The following is a 24,002-nucleotide window of genomic DNA, read 5'->3' as shown; positions in this document are numbered from 1 at the left end:
CAATAACTCTTCCTCAGTCCTGGCTCCTATTTCCCCCCATACCTTTCACTGACAAATTTTGTGAGAGCTGCCTATACTCGATCTTTCCACTTCACCTCTCATGCATGACTTCTGCCTCTGACACTGTACTCCTCCACTGAAATAGCACCAGCCAAGGGCACCAGAGACTACTTTTGCTTCTAAATTTAGTTGTCGGAAACCATCCTCAATTTCTCCCTCTCCTTGACCCTCCATATCTAATCAGCCTCCGAGCCTTGGCCACTGTCCCTCCTAAATAGTGCTCAGCCCATCATTAGACTCTCCGTCCCCAGGCCGCTCCTGATCCACGACTCTCATCATGTCACTTGTTGTCTTGCCTGCCGTCTTGCCCCCTCCCATCCAGTCTCCCCATGGTGAGAGAATCAGCTTTCTAAAACCCCAATCCCTTGTTTAAAGCCCCTCAATGGCCTGCAGGATAAAGTGTGAATTCTTTAACCTCGTTTACATATTCTGACCCCCAACCTGTGGGAATGGAAACAAGGCGACGCTTACTCTGTGTCAAATATCAGCTGGGCGACTTCTACATTTTGAAAGGTCTTGTAAGAGGCCAATGAAAATGGTAATTAAGAGGTCACAGGTGGGACTTCCCTGGTGGTGCAGTGGTTAAGAATCTGCCTGCCAATGCAGGGGACACGGGTTCGAGCCCTGGTCCGGGAAGATCCCACATGCCGCAGAGCAACTAAGCCCGTGCGCCACAACTACTGAGCTTGTGTCTAGAGCCCGCGTGCCACAACTACTGAAGCCTGTGCTCCACAAGAGAAGCCACCGCAATGAGAAGCCCGTGCACCGCAATGAAGAGTAGCCCCCACTCACGTAACTAGAGAAAGCCCGCACGTAGCACCAAGGACCCAACACAGCCAAAAATAAACAAATAAAACAAATTTTAAAAATACATTATTAAAAAAAAAAAGAGGTCACAGGTGACCATAAGAGACAGTCAGTGGAGATGAAAGTATAATTAACAGGAGGTTAAGAAAGAAGTGGAGGCTGGTTGTGCAACCTATCTTGGCAGGGAAGGAGACAGGGTGGTGACTTGTGGGTAAAGCAACATTAAGATTTTGTAAGGGAGGAGATGCCAAACAGTTTTTGGTGGAAGATAAAGAGATCCAAGCAATTGGAAAGGGGATAGTTTTTGGTAAAGATCTGGCGATCATGACACAGATGGGAGACTGAGCACACACTGCTGATAGGTATAAATAACTTTTCTGCACCACAATTTGGAGATAACACAAACATTTTAAAAAGTAAAAATTTCCATTCCTTTTTGACGCAGTAATTTCACTACTAAAAATTTTTTTTTCCTGAGAAAATAAACATGGATGTGCATATTTAGCTACAGGGATGTTTATCAATCTATTAGATAATCTATTAGATAAAAGCAAACAAGGTTAACAACCTAAATGTCACAATAGGCTTTTGATCAATTTATGGTACAGCTATTCAGTGAAATGCTGCATAGCCATTAAAAACGATATAGAAGAATGTGTGAAATAGAGATAATACAGTATTTACAATATTATCCCATTTCTGTATTAAAAATGTTTTTATATGCAATGAAAAGTCTGGGAAGATATACATCACAGTATTAACAGCAGACATCTCTGGACAGTGTGGTATAATACATTTTTTTGTTTCTTTGAACTTCCTAAAATTTCATCATGAAAACAACTTATAAAATCACACACACATACATAGGGAGTCCATTTATACAAAGTTTAAGAACAGGCAAAACTTCTATGGTGAAAGAAGTCAGAATAGTTGGTTATGTCTGAGAGGCTATTGATTGGGAAGGTGCACGAGGGAACTTTCTGGGGTAATGTGGTGTTCTGCATCTTAGTTTTGGTGTATACTTAGGTAAAATTTTATCAAGCTGTGGATTTAACAGCTGGACATTTTACTGGGTGTAAATTATATCTCTTTTAAAAGAAAATACACCCACAAGACAGAAGAGAAACAGGAAGCAGGTGACATCACAGAACAATTTTGAGGTGAAAAAGGAAGATGAGGAAGTTCTGTGACAAGACCTCAGTTTTCTCAGGAGGTAAGATGTTGCAGTGGGTTTAGAGTGAGGAGGATGCAGGTGGGCTTGGATTTGAGAAAGGGGGACACAGTGAAGCAGTGCCTATGGTGTAGAAATGCATAGGGTTTCCTAGAGCTGGATCAAAGGAGTGGGCACCAACCCCGAGGGCTCTTCAACTCACTGTGATACATGCTAGGACTCTGCAGCTGAAGGAGCAAGAGGAAAGAAATCAAACGGTTGAGTTTACTTTGGGAATTGTGACAGTCAGTACTGGCTTGTAGTGGAGAGAGGCGTGAAGCCAAGATGACACCAGAAGGGAGACTGAAATGAGGGTGAAGGGACAGGAGGGCTTTGAGAGCAGAGTAAGGACAGTGGAGTTGGGTGGTAACAGCTGTGGTGAGAGGGACTGGTTCTGAAGTCCTGAGGGTGAAGTAGTTCTGAGTGAAGGCCACACTCAAAGCAGGGGACTGCTGGCAAAGGTGGGAGGGAAGCGACCTGTCATCTAAGTGTCCATCTACCCAATGCCAGGCACTCACAGATATCAGCTCATTTAAATGGCACCTGGAACGGATTCCCTGGTGGTCCACTGGTTAGGACTTGGCACTTTCACTGCCGGGGGCCGGGGCACTAAGATCCCGAAAGCCACTCGGTGCGGCCAAAACAAATTATAAAAAAACCCAACCCCCCAAAAATGGCACCTGGACTTTTGCAAGGAATGTACTGCCATGAGGTTTATATAGGAGGAAACTTGCCCTAGATCAATCCGTAAGCAGCAGTTTCAAATCCAGATTTGACCCCAAAGCCACATCCCACCACACTCAGCTGCCACACAAGGCAAATCAGGAGCAGAAGAACTGGAATTTTAGGGAATCCAAATATGTAGATGTGAGTCATCGAGGTTGCTGGTGGAAACTATCAGTTGCCAACATCTGGAGAATGGCCAGTAGCAACCAGAACAGGATAAAGTAGTCCAAGCAGATGGCATGTACTTTGGGAGTTTGCCCTGGAGGACAGTGCATCAAAGTGGCAGAAGAGGCAAGAGGAAGAGACTCTGGTGGCTTGGGGCTTGTGGCTCCATCAAGGTAAAAGCACACGTGGAGTTCCAACTGCAATGATGGAAGTGTGTCAAGAAAAAAGTGTCGGGCACTATTTGCCCATAAGCAAAGCCTCAACCCCTCCCCTTCCTTAATCCATATGGGGTGAATTGCTAGCAGTGGGCAGCCCAAACTACAAACTGGCAAACAGTACTAGGAGCTTTTACCCAACACTTATTATGTGCCAGGCTATCTGCAGCAGCAATTCACAGAATCTTCATGGAAATGGTACAGTTGGCCCTATTTTACTGATGATGAAACTGAAGCCTAGAGTTGAGGTTAGTTGGCCAAAATCACAGCCCCAGTCAGGATTTGAGACCAGGTGTATCTGGCATCAGAGTCTGCATCTTCCTTGACTCTATTAATCGATGGCAAAATTTTTATATGTGAGCTTCACAATGGCGAAGTATTCATTTTTAGTGGATTCTGACCTAAGGTGAGTAAACTCTTCTTGAAAACTTACTAGACGAAGACATTCTAGTTTACACTTAAGATGTGCATTCAAAAAAATTATATATACACACACACACGCATACCCACCTACACACCTTTGGATAAGCAACAGGGCAGACTCTGAAGGTGACAAGAATCCATACTCACAGAAATGAGTTCTTTGCCCAGGACAGACAGTGGGAAAGAGAAAGGCAAAGAATTGAGGCTTAAGTTTCCTCTCAGAAATGAAAATACGAGCAAAAACACCTAGGAGCATAGTTCCAATAGTCCAGAATCTGTTAGATCCAAAGTGACTCTTCTCTAGCCACTCATTTGCAAGGACATGGGTCTGTTCTGCCAGGAGAAACGACATGCCTTAAAAAACTGAGTTATTAATGCTAGAAAATATACCTTCAAAATACACTTCCTTAGAGAAAGGGGAACAAATACTGAATGACACCTGTCAGGTGCTTCATATACATTTTACGTTTTTTTTCCCCATTTATTTAATCTTTTAATCTACAAGCCTATCCTGAGGCAGATGATGTTAACTTTTCAGTTGGGGAAACTAAAGCTCATGGAAGCTAAAAAACTTGTCTGTCATAAGGCTGATAAACGACAGAGCCCCAATTTGAACCCAGATCTGCCAGCTCCTTCTACTAAAGCACACTGCCTGAGCTGCCATTTTCCACAAGAACACATTGTAGAAGGTCTATTTTAACCCCTTGCTTCTTGGCAATGTTCCCTCTGTTCCCTCTCCTGGTGTTTTCCAACCTTGCCTTCAGACAGAGAAACATCTACCAGATCTCCCCTAGACAGAAAGACCCACAACTTGTTAGGAAATTTTTGTTATAAAACATTTAATGTTAACCTACAATACAATGTAAACTTTTATGAAAAAAATTTAAAGTACACTAGATTTCTTCAGTAAATTATCACGTTAACTATTCAGGTGCAGTACAAGTTGGGGCACTGCATCCTTTGTGGATGGATTTCCTGTTGCTGCATCCCTCACAAGTCCTAAAAAAAAACCAGTTGTAAAGTGGAGCTCCTTGTTCAAGCACCAGATAATACACTCCTGATTTTGCATTCTGGGGGTTATCACTCCTTCCCACAGTCATTTTCTGTAACTTTTTCCTTGGCCTTGGCACCATCAGCAATTTTCATGACAGCTCAGTTGAAGATTCTAGGTTCTTTTTATTTTTTTCTAAAAGAAATATTCTCCATTGGCCATCTCTTATCCAAACATCATAGTGAAAACAAGCAAGGAGAAAGAAGTATTTGCTGCAGGAAATTCTGCAGAAGTGAAAGAAAAGACTGAGGCTGCAGAAATTCGACTGACTTCAATTAGGTATCTTTGCTTGGTCAGTTCCTACGGAAATTCAGCTGAATCTACAACTTTAGTCTTGGGAGTACAAAACAAAACTGGAAACAAGTGTTTTTGTTTAGTTGATGACTTGCCATTTGGAAACAACAGCTGAAATAATTAGGAGGTGATTTGGAAAGAAGAGCAAATGCTTGCAGATCACTGGCTTCTCAGTATTTTCTCACTTGCAGGTCCCATCAAGTTCCCAGAGGTCCTTGGGAGTAACATACAGATTGTACGGGCGTTGACAAAATGTGCATCTTTCATGGAGGAGAGGAGATGGCACCTAGGCAGCAGGTCTAGGTCAGCATGAAGACAGGAAGCGAGACTGAGTAAAGCAGGGCTGTTTCAACGCTAGGAAGACTTTAATACTCTGGCATCTGACCTTCTTCACTGGACAAGTTATCAAAAGGCAAGAGGCGTAAAGTGCACATCATAGTATAAGATGCAGATTGAATTATTAAGAAAAAAATTTACAACTTCCCAAAGTGGTGTGGAAAAGATACTTGGTACACCCAGCCTGGTGAAGGTCCTTAATACCCTCCTACGCAGGGAAACAGCTCTGCATTCCAGACAGGGAGGGTGGCTCCGAGTTAAGTGGAAAAATTCATCTTTGCATGGTTGTCAGCAGGAAGTAGACTTCACGTAAGGTAGAGTGGAGAACACAGTTTATCCTTAGTCACTCCAGATACATTTTATGACAACAGTCAGAAAGCGATTTCCCACTCATCTGGACTTGGGACAGCAGGAAACAAAGTGAAAGAAAAACAGGCAGCCAGGAGCAGAATTAAAGTTTCCTGGAGATGGTGCTGCAGACACCTGTGCCAAGGCCACTGGGAAATTCTCAGGCTCCCCAGGTGATACCCATGGGGCTCCTCACCCTGCCCCTTGGTGTTTACCCCAAACACTAAGGGTGGCAGAGAAGAGCAGCCACATCACTGCTACTTAAAAGAATGGTCCTTAGCTTTTAGCTAAGCAAGAGAAAGCCTTTGGAGGCTGCAAGTCTAGCAAGTTATGCTTTATGTTGACGTGAACCCCTGGCCTCACAGCATGCTAGGGAACTGCAATAACTTCAGTAACTTCAGTAGGTTGCAGTGTTACAAGTTCTGCAAGTCTAGCTACAGAACACTTTGGAATACTTGTCAGCTCACGCTGACTTCTGTGAATACATGGCCTGACCCCTATACTCATTACCATAAACTCAACCACAGATGAGACATCAGAGGGAAAAACCCCTACTGCTTCAACACAGCAATAGAGGGAGAGGATAAAACTGCCCCCAGCAGGTGGCTACACCAAAAACTGAAATATGCCTTCTGACACTTTACACAGGCTGAGTTCTGTCTTGGCTCCCTTCGAGGCCTCCGGTTCTTTCAACCCTTAAAACGCCACCACCACCACCACATTCCCAGTGAGACAGGCGGGGTATTCTCACATGGTTCTGCTGGTTCCACCACAGACCCTGCTTGTCCTCTGGAAAGGCACCAAGCTTGGCAATTCAGGAAAGCTCAGGGCTGGGCAGGAATAGCATGCACACGTCAGAACACATATCCTTTGTTCAGATCCCATAATGACCACCTGGTCCAGATTCCAAGGAAAAGCTGCAGTTGTACGTATAGGTTAGTCTACACGGAGTTCATACCATGTATATGGGTGTATCTGTACATACACAGCCTTTGTAGAGCTACAAACCCAGATTTCCTCCCATTGTACCAAGTGGGATGCATAGGTGGCAAGAAAGGACAGCAAGAGTTGGACCAAAAAGAACCTCTCTGGGAACGTGAGAGGGACAATGGCAGAAATAAGCACAAACCAGCCTGGGACACCTTTATTACACTCTTGTGGGCTAAGGAGCCCAGGGCAAGAACTCATGGGTTTAAGAAATGGCTCTTTATCAAATGATGTTAAGGAAAAAAAATACACCTATGTCAGCCTCATTCCTTTGGTCATTACAAAGCAACAACAACAAAAAAATTAAAGTTATTCATAAATTGTGGGAAGTTCAAGGAACATCTCTGCTCTGTGCCTTCCCTTCCCTCTCTTCTCCAGAGGTGGAAGAAGCAAGTCCTCAGGAGATGCTGCGATAGCTGGTTGTTGGAGGTTTTTTCACTTTTATTTTCTATAAAAGCAAGAATGAATGAGATCTAGTGGGAATGTCCCCTTCCCCAGTTGGGACAATGGCTGGGTTGGAGGTGAAGAGTCTCCTTTCACTGGAAGGTGTGGTGCAGAGGCAGTAGGGAAGGGTGGGTTTGCCAGCAGGAACGTTCACTGCTAACCTCGAGTGCACACACAGGTGGTGACTTTTGCAGGCAGCATGGTTTCTGATCCTTCCTGAGGATGCAGCAGTCTTTTAAAAAAAATATTGTATTATAATAATAATAATATGAATTTCTCTCTCTTATTTTTTTGTTTTTTTCCATTTCTTTTAGGGATTGGGGTTGAAAAGGAGAGGAAGAAAAAGTGTCATTCGTCTGTTAGGTCCTGAACAAAGAGAACTTCTGTGTGGCTGAGTCCGGCTTCCTGCAGCGTGGGGGGGTTGGGCCACTCCTCTGAAGGGGTGCAGGGCAGCACCCTCCGGGGAAAATTGGCTTCAATCTGAAACTTTTCAGGGCTTTCTTTCAAGGAGAATAAGAAGTCGTGGATTACCTGCAGAAAAAGAAGGTAATTTTCTATTACCTATAGAAAAAGAAGGGCAGTGAGAAAAAGACAAGGACACACACACACACACAACCATGAAATCAAATATACCCCAGCTCTCCCCAGGGTAACTTGGAGATATGAAGTAATCACATTAGACTGAAATTCCATTTCAAAGTCGATCAATTTCAAAGAGCAAACATGTCGGACAACTCTTTCAAGAGATTTATTACACAGCCCAATGCTAGTCCTACTCTGAATTGACCCATCTGTTTCTTTTTTGAAAACCTGTCTGATATAAAGTTAAACATTTTTAACTTACAAATAATCAAGAATTACAGAAAAGTTGGAAGCACAGGTACAGAATTTTTTCTTTGAACCAGTTGAAAGTGAGCTACCAACTGAATGTCCCATCACCCCAGAATACTTGTGTATATCTTTTTTTTTTTTTTTTTCTGCGGTACGCGGGCCTCTCACTGTTGTGGCCTCTCCCGTTGCGGAGCACAGGCTCCGGATGCGCAGGCTCAGCGGCCATGGCTCACGGGCCCAGCCGCTCCGCGGCATGTGGGATCCTCCCGGACCGGGGCACAAACCCGTGTCCCCACCATCGGCAGGCAGACTCTCAACCACCGCGCCACCAGGGAAGCCCTCTTGTGTATATCTTACAAACAGGGCAATCACCTTCATAATACAACCCTCAAAATCAGGAAACTTAACTGATACATTACTACTGTAATATAATAATGCACATTAAATTTTTATTCAGGCCCCATTCAAGTCTTGGCAGTTGCCTTTTATAGCAAAAGGATCCAGTTTTAAATTGTATGTTGCATTTAGTAGTTGTCACATCTCCTAAGTCTGCTCCTTTTAGCCTGGAACAAATCCTCAGGATTTCCTTGACTTTCATGACCTTGACACTCCTAAAGATTACTGGTCAGTTACTTTGTCTCTCAATTCGTTTATCTGATGTTTACTCTTTTTTTTAAAAACTTATTTATTTATTTTATATTTATTTTTGGCTGTGTTGGGTCTTCGTTTCTGTGCGAGGGCTTTCTCCAGTTGCGGAGAGCGGGGGCCACTCTTCATCGCGGTGCGCAGGCCTCTCACTGTCGCGGCCTCTCCCGTTGCGGAGCACAGGCTCCAGACGCGCAGGCTCAGTAGTTGTGGCTCATGGGCCTAGCCGCTCCACGGCATGTGGGATCTTCCCGGACCAGGACATGAACCCTTGTCCCCTGCATTGGCAGGCGGATTCTTAACCACTGCGACACCAGGGAAGCCCTGATGTTTACTCTTGATTAGGTTCCAGTTATGCATCTTTGACAGGAGCATTACAGAAATGATGCTGTGCTCTACTCAATGCATCCTATTCAGGTGGAGTACAATTTCATTTTGCTCCATTACCTATGATGTCCACTGTGACCACTTGATTAAGATGGTGCCTGCCAGGCCTCTCCACTCTAAGTTTGTCTTTTCTCCTTTGTTATTAATGAGCATTTTGGTGTGGGGGGGGGTACTCTGAGACTACGGAGACATTCGGCTCCTCAAACTTTCTTCAATTTATTTATTTATATTAATATAGAGCCATGCTTTCCTATTTTATTCAATAGGTTCTAATGTTCAAACTGTTTCAGATGGAGTCCAAGGAGCCCAATCAAGCTGGCCTCCACGTCTTTCTGACATGTCTCCATCATTCTTTGAATAATTCCTTGCTTTGTGGTACAAGGTGTTCCAGGCTAATCTTGTATTTTCCCTGTCCCAGTCCTGGAATCAGCCATTTCTCCAAGGAACCGTGATTCTTCTTAATGGACAATGCTATTTAAAAACCACGATCTAGGGAATTCCCTGGAGGTCCAGTGTTTAGGATTCCATGCTTCCACTGCAGGGAGCATGGGTTCGATCCCTGGTCGGGGAACTAAGACCTTGCATGCTGTGTGGTGCGGCCAAAAACGAAAAAACAGAAAATAAATAAATAACAACCACGACCTAGGTGCTAGGTATGTTCATTGCTATTGGGGTGCTGATGTTCCCAAGCACTCTCTGTGGAGAAAGCCAGACAATGTGTACATACATATATGCATCTATATCTCTATTTCCCCCTGTATACTGAGAGCCATGAGTTGATTCCCCTCTCCTCATGTATACCCTCCTTACCTGGTTCTGGATTTAACACCCACCCCATCCCCGGGCCACTTGGGCTCTGACTTCTCTGCACTGGGTGCTCTCACATATGCACACCTCCTTCACTTGATCGAGATCTGACACCTTCCACGTAGACCTCTCTTCTGTGAGAAAGCCCTCTTCACCCTGGCCTGGCTCTGGCAAGGTACAGGTAAATTCTTATTTTCCCCTGTCTCTTAATGCCACACATTAAGAACAGGCACCCTGGATCTGATCTATGGTCCTCTTTATCTCAAATTCTGTTTTTAACAAGACTCTAAGGGATGTGCAGTGAAGGGCACTGCTGACCTCTTTCAGGTCCATCCCAAAGATCAGGAGCACCCCATTCAAGTTACCCTTACTTTTTTGAGGGTATCTATTTCTACTTCCTTTTTGTTCCACCTCTCATAAGTTTATTTCCCTCTGTCTGAAGAGGCTATTGCTACAAATCCATTTAAGGAGTAAATTCATTTTCCTTTCACCTAATCCATTCATGATTTTACAAAATTCTCATATTTTGGTCCATCAACCTTAATCACTTTCAGCTCCTTTCTCTGTCTTTGCAATTTCCATTAACATTCATTCTCCTTTTCTTTTCTTGAGATCCATCAGTTAGACTTGCACCAAGTATTCTTGGTATGAACCCAACAGGGTTTTACAAAATGGCAAAATATCTTGCTTCCTTTTCAGTCACTGCTTGACAATACTCAACACTGATACAACACTGACATTTTCTGTTTATCATTGGCAATGCACCAATACCATCAGGAAACAGATGAAATCACCTCTACAGGTCCCTTGTGGTTCATAATGGATAGAAAAATGATTTCTGGGCTGAGTATAATTCGGTTTCTCTCTTACATGCATTCATTTAGGAGAAAGTCAGCTGCCACTTTTCTGCTCACTCTTGAAGGCTAGAGATTTTTCTACAGTTTACCCTTTTTTATCCTAGCTTTTAACACCTGTCAAGAGCTGAGCATCACACACAAACTGAGCATTTTGCTGAACATTCACTCATTGAGAGTATTTATAAAGGGTAGAGCTCACAGAAGATCACACAAAGTCTGCAGGAGCACTAAAAAACTGTAACTCACTATTCAGTTTCATGTTATTAACTTTATAAATGTTAAGTGAAAGGCCAGCACTGCCAATACACCTCTCCTCTTACACTTCTTTCTTTCCCATCTGATCCTTGTCCCCATTTACGAATTATTTCTCTCCATCTGAAGTTTTTTTCTTCTTTAAAAAATAACTTGTAGTGTAAACATATTTAAAAAGCCTACAAGGATTAAATATTTAACAAATGGGTTGGTTCCTCTTTGGCTAAAAGTCTATTCTATTCCACAATTCTAACAGATTTTCCTCCAAAACTCTCAAGAGAGGAAATTTTGGTTAGGCTTTTCATATACAAAATGATAATTAGAGTTTGGGGAGTAAAAGCTCCATAAGCGCTTGGGCATACTACAGAGAAACTGTCAGTGAACATGGCTGCAAGCTAATACCCACACAGAAAACAGTAGTTAGGAAACACATCAAGGAAAGGGAATGAACATTTAGAAACCATCTACTACATGCTAGGTCCTGTGTGAGGCTCATTCATGTTATTCCCAACTAAAACATCCAAAGTTAGAGATGTGAGCACCTTCCCCCATATAAATCAATGTATAAATGGGAGATAAACAAATAAAACGAGGAAGCTGTTGCTCCTCTCTCACTAGGATGCCTCACAACGTTTTACTCTGAATTAGCTCTTTGAATCGTCTTACATTCCTTACTGGCCAGTAAGCTCCATGAATTCCAGAACCACGCTTTACTCACCTGCATAACCCCTAGGGTGCCTAGCACAGTGCCTGACATACCTTCAGTTTAATGTTATCAGAGGACAGGTTATATTTCCATTTTACATGCAGGATATATCTGAGGCCCTATAAGAGACTCTGTAACTTGTCCAATGTTTTCCAGTTAAACAGGAGAAGTAATGAATGTGCTACCCAGCCTCACCTGACTACAGAGCATCCACATTTCTGTTATGTAGTTTATTCTTGATTATTTCAAATGATCAGGGAAATGGCAGCATCTATTATAGTTGTAAACTTGGACAGGCAACTTACCAACGCTCAATATAAACAGGAACCTCCTTCTGATAATAAACACCAAAAACAATAGCGTTTGAATGCTTACTATGAGCCAGGCACAATGTTGAGCACTTTACATATGAACTTAATCCTAACAATCCTATTAGAGTGATCATTATACCCATGTTAAAGATGAAGAAACTGAGGCTTACAGATTAAGTAAACTGACCAAGGAAACACACCTATTAACACTGGAACAATGAGAATTTGATCTTCATTCTGTGAGACTCTGAGAGTCTCTGCTTGTAACTACATCCCTATGGAATGACAAACACTATTTACCTATGGACACCAGATATACAAGGTAGCCCTACTAAGTGGGGCTTCTAATGGGCTGAGTAGAAAGAAAGAGTGACAACTGCATGCAGGCTGTGCATGCACTTATATTCAGTTGTGTAATTCCAGTCCTTCCAGGGCAGCGGGGATAGAGCTTTTTCTACACAGCAAGGGGTTCTGGTGGGATTCTAAAGCCAATGCGAGTCGAGCAGCTTGGAAGAGCCTCCCACCTCCAACATACAAATCTTTTGTGGAACTTCTTGGTAAGCTATCTTTTCTTCTTAGCAGAGCTCAAACATGATAAAATGAAACCTTAATAACTGCTTTGAGTTGGCAGCTAGACCTGAAGGAACCTACAATAATTCAGTGCACTCTTCTCTCTGCCCCACCTCCTTCCTCCCCTGTTCATCAGAGCAGCAGATACAGCAATAACACTCTTGAGAGTCTTTAAAAGTTTCCATATCTACAGCCCAGACAGCCCAGACTTTACATACACTTCACACAACTTAGGCAGTCCTTACTGTTAGAGACTGTGAAAAGTGGAATCGTCTTTCTACTCGAGAATCATTGGGTAATTTGAAAATGATTTTGACACTTTCAGGGTCATCAGGGGAAGGCTCCGGGGGCAGGCACTCCAACTTCCTTTCCTTCTCCTCTTGCAAATTCTGTAGAGACACAAAGCAAAGGTGAGGCTATGGCTCCAATCAGGGAACAAGGAAACAAGAAACACAATCACAACATGTAGGTTTACTAGGCAGTCAGACGAAAAATTAATGACCAGTATCAGAAGAAAACTTCTTGGCAAGGGTCAGAAACACCCTAATTCAAATTATATTTATTTGATTACATACTATTGCATCACATGTATTATTTATTGACTATGTTAAGGTATGTAACTGTTAGAAAAAAGGGAATGACTAAAAGACCCTGGCTATAATCAAGTGGCAATATGCAATGAAACAAGATGATGAATAAAATGTCAGTGAGCTAGACACTGGTACTAAGAATGAATGCTTAAAATCTACTGCTGTGAATTAGCATATTGAACTGCTTATTATCTATTTATACTTACTTTTCATGGAACACAGCTGTTCTGCCTAACTTTTACTTACTCTTGTATTTGTTTTAATAAACTTTTTAAACAATTAAAAAATACTTTTTGTGAAAATGTAGTAAATATTAAAATGGCATGGAGAATTTAAATCACTCACAATCCTATCTAGTTTTTTTCTTTCACACTTGAGAAAAGACCAGTTTGAGAGTCACCAGAAGTAAATAAAGACAGGCTCCTCACCCGCCGCCGTCTCTCCTCTGCCAACTTCTGCTGCTGCACCTCTTCCTCCTTCCGCCGCTTCCGCTCCCGCTCCTCCCGCTTCTTTCTCTCTTTCTCCTGGTCAGCCCGGAGAGAGGCCAAGTAGGCCTCATCCTGTTGTTGTCTCAGCACCTGGGTCTGGTTTCGTTCTTCCCTGTGGACAGATCAAAAGCATACAGGGAAAAAATAAATCTCACAAAGCTCTGTGTTTTCTTATATTGAAATTTTTTAGGGGGTTAAAAAGGTTGACAATCTTGGCAGATGACCAGTTAATACTACCATAAGGGATTCAGATTCTCATGCAGAATCTGAATGAGCCATCTCTTTTCTTACTTTAATTTGGCAGAAAAAGAAATGGCAAGCTTTTCCCTCTCTTTTTCACTTGCCATGTAAAACTATCCTTTCGCCCCAATCCTAACAGAAGTAACACAATATTATTGCCATAAAATGATCAGTGGGATATTTTATAGGTAAATACCTTTCTGGGTTACATTTTTGTGTATGTTGCTTTCATAAAACCAAAAAACCACATACACACATTTTAGAAGATGTGAAAAATATAGAAACATCTTATTCAGAGTTCTACTAATCAAAGAGAAAACACTGTAACATTTTGGGATATTTTTCTCTCCAAAAAATTGTGTATGTACGTAGGAGTGTGTGTATCTGTGTCTATAAAATTAAAAGAAAATATCCCAGAATGTTAAAAGTGGTGGTAGGATTATGAGTGATTTAAAATTTCTTCTGTGCTTTTCTATGTTTCCTGAATTTTCTACATTAATTAATGTACGTTACTTATGTGATGGGGGAGGAGTTATAACCAAGTTATAAGCATTCCTCATTTTTTACATTTAAGTTCTTTATATAATGCTCAGCTATTTTAAATGACACAATTTACATTCCTGAGCATAGAGTCCTGTCTTTATTTTGAATCACATCTCCAAGAAAAGATGATCTGATGGAGTTATTTAGGTCAAAATATATAAATATTTTAACACTAAATGGACAAGGCTTTTAAAGTTGCCTAACAGAGAAGAAGTCAGGATTTGTGGAGCCCCAGGTAAGGCACCCAAGTCTACAGCTGGTCTCAGTTCCAGAGAGGAACTCCCCTGTACCTCTCGAGGCGTTCTGACACCAGGTAAGTCTGGTTTGCATCCATGATAAATGTCAGCTGGTTAATGAGGTCATCAGGCTGAATGAGGCCTTCTAGCCGTCCTACCACAGTCATTCTCCGATCCTTCAACATAATCATGGCCAGGAATGGATAGGTGTTTTCTCTTAAAGCCTGTGAGACTGACAGAAAGAAGACCCAAAAGATCAAGGGCAGGACTTAGGGATAAAACAGATTAATTCTTAGACTTTACACAACAAGCCAGAGAGAACTGCTTTGGTCTCAGTTGGGAAAGAAGGGAGGTGTCATTTATTCCCTGCCTACCTTTTTCCCTCCTAGTTTCTCAATCTTTTTGCTGTTGTTGTTATATATTTGTGTCCCTATTCCCAGGTAATTTGATTAGAGTAGGACAGGCTTTTCTGGTGGGGTGTGGTTGTCATGATGATGCTAGGGCAGGCTGCAGAGTTCAAGAACAATGTCTATTTGATGGAGGGAAAAGGATCTACAGAGACTCTGGCTACTGCTCAGCATAATTTCCCCCTGTGTCGAAGGGGACAAGGCTGCAAGTCTCAAGCTTTATGTTACTGGTGAGGATCTCCACCATCATCTTCCCTGTCTTTTGTTCCTCTCATCCAATCCCTTCCTTATCCCCTTTTCCTATGTCCCACCCGCCCCCACCCACTAAAAAAGGGCTAGCTTTTCTGTTCTGAAGGAGTTTAGAAAGTTGGTCTTCCAAATAACCAAGATTTTACAATTACAGAGCTTTACCTGTTTTACCTTATGATTTGAAAGAAGAGATTTTAAGCTTCTGTTAAAAATATCCTTAGTCTCCTTCTATCTATCACTCCTCACACCCAAAGCCGTAAGAGAATGGCAGAACATATACTGCAGGAACTTATCAGATGTTTAAAAACCAATTAGGAATAACAATTCGGATTCCAGGATGTAGACAAAACATCTGCTGCATCTTTGGTTCTCAGGATTTAGCACAGCACCTGGTATGCTAGTATATATTCAAAAGTTGCTGAATAGAAGTAGCTGCAAAGTAACTACATTTTCCTTCACTAGATGCCTTTATATCTTATACAGACTTCTAAAGATATTTACCTCCAGTTAAGAGTTAGTTATAGTCAGCAAAGATCTGAGCTTTCTGAATCCCTATCAGCACTCAGGGTACTCAAACTCATTGTGCAAGAAGCTCTGTTAAAATTGCTGATGACAAGAATAAACTCTTCGGTAAAAAGCTCATTAAGATTAAAGGCAAGCTGCTGGCCAGGACTGGGTTTTTTGTTTTTTTTATTTTTGCAGTACACGGGCCTCTCACTGTTGTGGCCTCTTCCGTTACGGAACACAGGCTCTGGACGCGCAAGCTCAGCGGCCATGGCTCACGGGCCCAGCCGCTCCGCGGCATGTGGGATCTTCCCGGACCGGGGCATGAACCCATGTCCCCTGCATCGGCAGGCGGAGTCTCAACCACTGCGCCACCAGGGAAGCCCCAGGACTGGGTATTTTTAAAAATAAAACAGGCTCTGGCAATGGTTAACTGTAATGAATGGGCTAGAGCCTGACAGACCTGAGCTTGCTCCAAAACTTGCTAACTGTATGATCCTGGGCCAGTGGCTTAAACTCTCTGAGCTTGTTTCCTAAACCATAAAGTGGAGGTAATACAACCCCCATCTCTCAGGACTGCTGAGAGGATTGGTCAGCCACAGAATAGTCATGCAATAAATGGCATGTCCTTCCAGATTATTCCAAAGATATCTCAACAATCTCAATGAGGCAAAAGAAACACAACTTACCCCTGTATCCCTCAGGTTTGTTTGTGGAGCATGCCCAGAAGAGCATCCTAGTGTTTATTAGTGAAATAACTTCAGGAGCACAAAGTGTGGTGCTGTGGAGAGGGATGAAGAAGACATGAGAAGAACTTGCTTACTACAAATTATCAGTAGATAAGATCAGAAAAGAGAAAAAAAAAAAAATCAATCCACTTACCGACAGAACTCATCAGAGTCCTGGTGATCATCTCCATGAAGATAAACCAAAAGAAAGCGAAGCTCCCGTTTGGCATCATTAAGTGCCTGTGAGAAACAAAAGATCACAAATTATGATTGATGACTGTGCCTCAAACTTTTAATTAGGCTAAGGGTCCTAATGGATACAGCTACGTATTTAGGAACAAAAGAAGAAATGAGGGAAAAAGGTGAGCAAGAAAACCAGAAAATTCCTGGGCTCCTACCTTCATAACCCTGGCATTTCTCTCCCTACAAAAAGTCCATGCTAACAAGCTTCAATGAAAAAGTTTTTAGTGTTGTTAGGATTTAAATTCTATCAGGCACATAAGAGTAGGCAGGCTGACAAAAAAAAGCCCCCTCCCCACCCAATCACAGAAAAGTCATCTGTTCCCACAATCTAAAGGAAGATGTAAACAGGAAAATCTGACCTGAAAAGGGAGATGAGAGTTTTGCCACTTTACAGCTACAACATAAACAATACTGCGAAGATGAGCCTGATCCAAGGCCACATACCAAGCAGGGATGGGGGACTGAGGGACCCAAGGGCATTTTAAAGAGCATGGGGTTTAAAAGATCTTCAAAGACAAGGCTAGTGTCCCAGATTTCTCTGTATGCTTTTGCATTTGCAGAATCCCAAGTACATTACAATTTAATTAAGATTTCCTGAATGACCACTGGTGGTCTACCTTCAGGATTACAGCAAAGAGGGTGCATGAGAGGTGCCCATCTCATTCATGTCTGTATCTCTAGCACTGAGCACAATGCGTGGCATATAGTACGTGCTTAATGCTCATTGAGTGGGGTGGGAGCAGCCAGTGGGAAAAAGCAGATGTGGGAGAATCACAGAAGGAAGCAAGAGTAAGCATTTTTCTCTTTCTCCAGATAGATCCAGGAATCCTGGAGGCTGCAGAACCACCCTCAGGCATAAGGTGTTACTTCTACATTTTTCTCTGGTAAACTAGAGATATGCCCAACACCCACAGAACTCCTAATTTTTGCTCCCTGAGAGGTAACAACAGTCGAATGTCTGCGTGGCTTGGGTTGAATGAGATGTGTTGCTTTGAGTCTACGGTCTATCCCCTTATTCAATTCTGTGAGGGATACAAGACTTAGGTTTTGCCTATAAGGAGGAGCTTACAGTCTGGTACAGGAGATAAGACATTAACACAAACAACTATAAAATAAGGAAGAATGTGAAATTGCTATAACGTTTAAAAAAAAAGAAAACCACTATGAAAGTGCAAAAGGAAAGACTACTATTTTAGATTGCAAGTAGGCAGGGTAGGGCGCAACAATTAGGAAAGGGTACGAGAGGGGAGTGACATGAGCTGGTGAAGGATGGGCAAGATTCCAATTAGCAAAAATGTGAGGAAGGCATTCTAGATAGAGGAAACAGTAAATCAAAAGCAAAGGCACAGAGGTGGGAAAGTACAGAGTATGTTAAGGGAATGGTCAGCTGGAACCTAGGGTATAGGGAAACAAGTTATGCAGGAAAGACCTCAAAAGGAGGTTGGGATTAGATCAAGGAGGGCCCAGCTAAAGGGCTTGGTCTCTTTTTGTGTAAGCAATAAAAAGCTATTTAAAGTTTCTGAATAAAAGAATGACATGATCAGTGCTAAGCTATGCTTTCCTTTGAGGAGAGAATCATATAAATAAATTGGCATCTATATGGTTTGTGGCACTGACCTGGCTGTACGTTCCCTGGTAGAAGACAGGGTGTGCCCTCCCATATTTCTCTTCAAAAGAGTGCATAAATGAAACAATGTCCCCAACGGGGTCAGTGACCCGGCTGCGAGGGTCAGGCCGTATAAAACGAAGAGCAAACCTGGGGAGGAAGGAATAAATATCACATGAATCGGCTTACTGTAGTGCATATGGAGTGGGCCAGTTTGTAAAGATTCCTATAGCAGAGCCATGGGCATGGCAGCAAAGGGAGGTGAACGGTCTGTGAGTGGACCATCAAACCTGAGAGTACAGGCTAGCTCAAAAGCCACAAAGCAGCAAGTGTTACACCACTGTCTGCTTAAGAAGAATGCAAATTACTAGAATTATAAATTCCAACACTGGCCTAAACAAATCTTGAGTGCTTTTTGCAGAAAAATTTAGGGCTATAAGAATTGGGAAAGGAAGATGCAATATCCAAAAAGATCACAGGTCAGGCTGTGCCCCCAGACTCTCCATAACGGCACTGTCTAAAACAGCAGCCACGAGCCACATGTGGCTATCTAAATTACCAAGAAAATTAATTTAATTAAATACAATTTTAAAAATTCACTTCCTCACTCACACCAGCCACATTTCAAGTGCTCAACAGCCACATGTGGCTAGTGGCTTCCACACTAGACACTGCAGATATAGAACATTTCCATCATCACAGAAAGTTCTATTAGTGCTGTTCTAGAACAGAGCTGTATCTCTGGTTCTTCTACTTGCCTCTCCCTTTCCTTTCTGTTCTCCTGGGATTTTGAATTATGAGTCCACATTCCCAAACTATTCAAATTATGGACAAGAACTTCAAATCCAAACTTGCAGTCATGACTGACTTGCTCTTCAACGGGGCAAGTAAATTCTGCTCAGTGATTTATGGTTGATAGCATCCATGGAGGAAGTTGTAAAATGGATCTAGACAACATGGGCAGAGTTGGAGACCTGGCAGTTACTGTAAGGTTAAAGACGGTACCACACATCTGTTTCTAAAGAGCCCATCTTATCACATTTGTATAGTACCATTTATTTATCCTCTGGGTTTCCATAAAAGGCAAAGGAGCAGGGGCTTGATAAGTCAATGTGCTATGTAACATTAAATAAGTTACTTGGATGATACAGTTGCATTAAAATTAGTAACACATGCCATGCATATTTTTTCCCAAAGAAAGCAAACAATATTCATATACTTAAAGAAATATCACCATAGAAAAGCTGACTAAACTATGATACCTTCCTTACCGAATATTGAGCCAATTCCTTACCCCCTTAACAAATTCCCCATATAAACATGATTTCACTTGGAATTTCTTCTGAGTAATCAAATCAAACTCATTGACACAAACATTCCAGAGCAAATTAAAATCAAAGGTAAGAAGCTGTGTATGTGAGGGAGTGATTAGAAATCCTTAAGAAGATTAATGTTTTGATAACTTTCTCTGAAATCAAGTATTTTAGGATTATCTTATTACTCTTTAAGTTTTCAAATTTTGATGAATGGATAAAGGTTTTAATTTTTTTATTTCTCATTACAATATATTCCAATGGCCAACACAATTTAGGACAATCAGCTTTTTAAAAAAAATAGAGATATCAACTAAGACTTCATTATGATTTTAAAGGTTTTTACATGCCCATTCTTAGGTATTGTCTGATCCTCTGCAGCTGCTGGGTCCTTACCTTCAAGCTCTGCTCCCTAGAGCAAGGCAAAGATTAGCCCATATTTAGAGGAAGGTATAGAATGCCCTGTATGCAAGGCTCCATCTGTTGGCATGGATGCCCATAAAACATTTTAGTTCTCCATGAAGTCTAGGTGTGGGTTCATCTACTACTGAGCTCCAGACCAGACACCCCAAGTCTGATGTGCCAGAAACTTGGGCCCCTTGACATTTTCCAGCCTTTCTGTAGCTTCCTGTGCTGAGCTCTCCAAATGGTACATGAAGGGATTAAGAAGAAAGGTGAAAGTGTGAAGCAAGTGGGTACACATATGGAAGGGTTCCAGTGCCAGCAACCTATGGGTTGCCAGGACAGAGGAAAATGTACAGAAGGTGTGTCTAGAATGGTGAAACTGTTATAGGAGGAATCTAGAAGAAAGTACGTCATCTCAGAGCAAAAGAATTTGTTGGAATTATGAGTTGTAAAATGATTTAGGGTAAAAGTTACAAGGAGTGTGAAGCTAGTAAAGATAACAGAGGTTGGAAAGGAAAGGGTGTGAAGATTAACTAGGGAATGTAGGGGGACAAACATGTGGGATAGGGAGGCAGACTTATTTGTGAAAATGATAACATCTGTTGTTATGTCTGAAAAACCGAAAATATTTTCATGCTATATGAATACTTCAGGAAAAGTATTCAATCTGATGACAAACTGGCAGCCAAAATTGATAGAGCATAAACCTTATTCTGGTCTATGTTTCAGCTCCAACATCTACCTTGTTACTACTAACACATACATACAAAGGTACATACCTAAATATATCAAGTATTGTATAATAGGTAAACCGGAATGGAAGCATTATCAAGTAATAACCCCATCCAAGCAGCCCCTGAAATTCCAAAAACAAAGTTAGATATCATTCTCTCAATCCCTAATACCTTAATTGCTAGTTAAGATTTTCATTCTTTTTTGTCCTTTTCTTGTAATTTCTCCCTCTGCAAAACAAGGTTCCCTTTTCCTGGCCCACCTCATCCTTCTTAAAAACCAACTACCTTTGACCTCACTTCATCTAATACTATTATATTTTTCTTTTATACAATAATTTTTGTATTAAATTTGCTTGAACACTTATTCTGCAGCTACTTACATACATTAGCTGTCAAATTCAGTTGCAAGTTTTCCTCCCTAAATCATAAATATTCATTCTTTCCTTTTTAGACTTAATACATTAAAATGTGGTATATAGAAATAACAAGAAAGATAACCACTACTGCTACCTTGAACATTTGTATATAAATGACAAAAAATTATATTAACCACAATTATAAATCTCCAAACAGCTGCTAATCTTGGTAATACTCTTAATTATTATTTTAACAGTGTTGATTACTGCTGCTCTTATTATTAATTAGCAAATATAAAGGGCTCTATAGCTTACAAAACATTTCTTACACGGTATATTGTGTTAATCTGAGACCCTCTGTGTCCATGGCCAGGGAGCTCTAGAGCTCTGGAGCTCCATTAGTGGATATTAGGGTCGCAAACACATTCAAGCCCAAAACAACTGGAGAAACATTGGACATATACAGAACTACTCCTTTTTTTTTTAATTTAAAAAAGAAAAAAATTTTCTTTTTCTTTTTTTTTTGGCCACACCACACGGCTTGCAGGATCTTAGTTCCTTGACCAGGGATTGAACCTGGGCCCTCAGCACTGAAAGTGGAGTCCTAACCACTGGACCGCCAGGGAATTCCCTAGAACTACTCCTTGAATCATATAATTGCTCTAGGAATCTGTGCTGTTCTACTTCAGAATACCCCAAAACATCTACTTAGAAACTATTTTTAAAACATTATCAAGTACTCCACAAAAAGGAGTGATGGAGTAAATTCTAAATCCAAGTATAAGAGGTGAGTGTAACTCCAAGAATAAGAAACTCCAAAAAGTTCTCTGGAGTGTTCACTATCAGTATACACACCTGACTTCCCTAATTTGACTGTGAATAATTTGAAGAGGGAAGAATGCCTCTTTATTCATCTCTAGATCCCCAACAGCAAAATATCAAGTACCTTGGAACACTCTTATATGCTTGCTGAATTTAACTGAACCACCTCCTTGCGGCTAGCCCTTCAAGACTAATTTCTCCCACAGAGATTACAAGTACTTCCTAGAAGTAGCTTAAAATTAAGTAAAATGAAGCAACAAAGAACTCAGTAAACACTCTAACTTAAGAGTGGAAGATCTATTAAACATGTAGCAAACATTTTTAGACATGTAAATACATGTAGATGAAGTGCTATAAACAAGGCACAGAAAACTCTTCAAATAACTGGCATGGAAACAGGAAAAAAAAGGATACTTTCATTGGTTCATTAAGGAATAAAGGAAAAATGATAAACCCAATAAACCTACCAAGGAGCTAGGCCAAGCTAACAGGTTTATATTCTGAATATTCCTTTTGTTCCTATCATACAGAGATCAACATAACCAAGTGAAAGAACTTTTAAAATAAAAAAGGGAGAAATTCCAGCTATGAAATAACTTGCCCTTGGTTGTGGTCTTGAAACAACATAGCTGTAGATCCTGTGGTCGGCTGTATTAACTTGCAAGGGTCGGGATGGTGGTGGGTTGAAAACACTTGGTACACCCTCTTGCTCATTCAATCTGTCCTGTACAGCAGCCTGAGAAGAAAAGAATACCAAGAACTTCAGTGATGCTCAAATCAACCTAGAAGAGATGAGACAACCATTGCTGGTGTTTCGAAATAGGTCACCAGGGAGTATATATTCATGAACCTTTCTTTAACTTGCTATGGTGGGAGGCAATGTGTGGTGATGGCTCCAGAATTCATACACAGTAGAGGAGTACTAGGAACTTGTCTGGAAGCTCACTGCTTTTATTAAGATGGCAAGTATTATTTAGGGTGGCTGGGATACAAGGTGCTTCACTGTACAAGCGTAAGGAAAACCATCCACAGAGAACACAGCAAAGCAGACTGTGTCCCCAGAGCTGTGCAATGGAGCAATCCTGATGGGTTGGTGTTTGATGGAAGGCTTGGCTTTGGAGCAGAGAAACTTAGGTCTGAATCCTAGCTCCAGCACTCAGAAGAGTTGCTTGGATTCTGTGCCTCAGTTTTTCATGTGCAAAATGAAGAAACAATACTTCTCAGGGTTAATTTGAAAAATTAAAGAGGTGACCATACACAAAGATTCTAATATAATTCCTGGCAGACAGACGATCTTCAGTAAAAAGTCTCATTCCTTTCCTAACTCTGCCCCTGAAAATGGATATTTGTCCCACTGTAGTAAAAAAAATTTGGCCTTACACAAGAGGAGGTCTGATCTCTGCCTTCGACTTCTGGAGATAATCTATGTCACACCTGGTAAGAGTATCTTTGCTATGGGAACCTAGGGTAGGGCTGACCACCCTAGAAAGACGAACCATTTAATTTAGGCTGGGGATTTTGGGTAATGCAGTATCAGTCAACCTAGAGACTGAGTTCAATTACATAGGCAACCAATCAAATCAATCATGCCTATGTAATGAAGCCCCAGTGAAAACTCGGGACACTGAAGCTGAGGTGAGCTTCCCTGGTTGGTAATACTTCATGCATATTGTCACACACTTGTGCCAGGAGTGTAACATGTCCTGATTCCATGAGAGAAGTAAGGAATCTTTGTGTTTGGAACTCAAGACTCTGCACTAAGTGTCTCTTTCATTAGCTGATTTTAATCTGTATCCTTTCCCTGTAATACACTGTAACCATGAGTTATAATAGCTTTCGGTGAGCTCTTCTAGTGAATTATCAAACCTGAAGGTGGTTTTAGGAACACCTTGAACTTGCAGTTGCTGTCAGAAGTGAGGGTAGGGACTTCCCTGGTGGCATAGTAGTTAAGATTCCGCCTGCCAATGCAGGGGACACAGGTTCAAGCCCTGGTCCGGGAAGATCCCACATGCCACGGAGTAACTAAGCCTGTGCGCCACAACTACTGAGCCTGCGCTCTAAAGCCCGCGAGCCACAACTACTGAGTCCATGTGCGACAACTACTGA

General features: G+C 41.6%; 1 protein-coding gene across 1 annotated transcript in view; it reads right to left on the bottom strand.

Annotated features, from left to right (window-relative positions):
- Positions 1-6,753: 6,753 nt before the first annotated feature.
- The window catches only part of FAF2 (Fas associated factor family member 2), a 57,326-nt gene continuing 40,077 nt past the window's right edge, over positions 6,754-24,002 (bottom strand). The window contains exons 3-11 of the mRNA XM_065874317.1: positions 22,498-22,632; positions 20,764-20,840; positions 18,278-18,416; positions 16,572-16,657; positions 16,379-16,470; positions 14,584-14,761; positions 13,451-13,622; positions 12,678-12,821; positions 6,754-7,597 (exon numbers count right to left, since the gene is read on the bottom strand). Of these exons, the coding sequence (XP_065730389.1) occupies positions 7,415-7,597; positions 12,678-12,821; positions 13,451-13,622; positions 14,584-14,761; positions 16,379-16,470; positions 16,572-16,657; positions 18,278-18,416; positions 20,764-20,840; positions 22,498-22,632 (1,206 nt within the window). The 3' untranslated portion in view covers positions 6,754-7,414. The remainder of the gene's footprint in view (positions 7,598-12,677; positions 12,822-13,450; positions 13,623-14,583; positions 14,762-16,378; positions 16,471-16,571; positions 16,658-18,277; positions 18,417-20,763; positions 20,841-22,497; positions 22,633-24,002) is intronic.

This window comes from Phocoena phocoena, chromosome 3 (genome assembly GCF_963924675.1).
Source record: "Phocoena phocoena chromosome 3, mPhoPho1.1, whole genome shotgun sequence".
Lineage (NCBI taxonomy): Eukaryota > Metazoa > Chordata > Mammalia > Artiodactyla > Phocoenidae > Phocoena > Phocoena phocoena.
The sequence above is the reverse complement of the archived record's forward strand: the minus strand, read 5'-3'. Positions and strand labels throughout refer to the sequence as shown.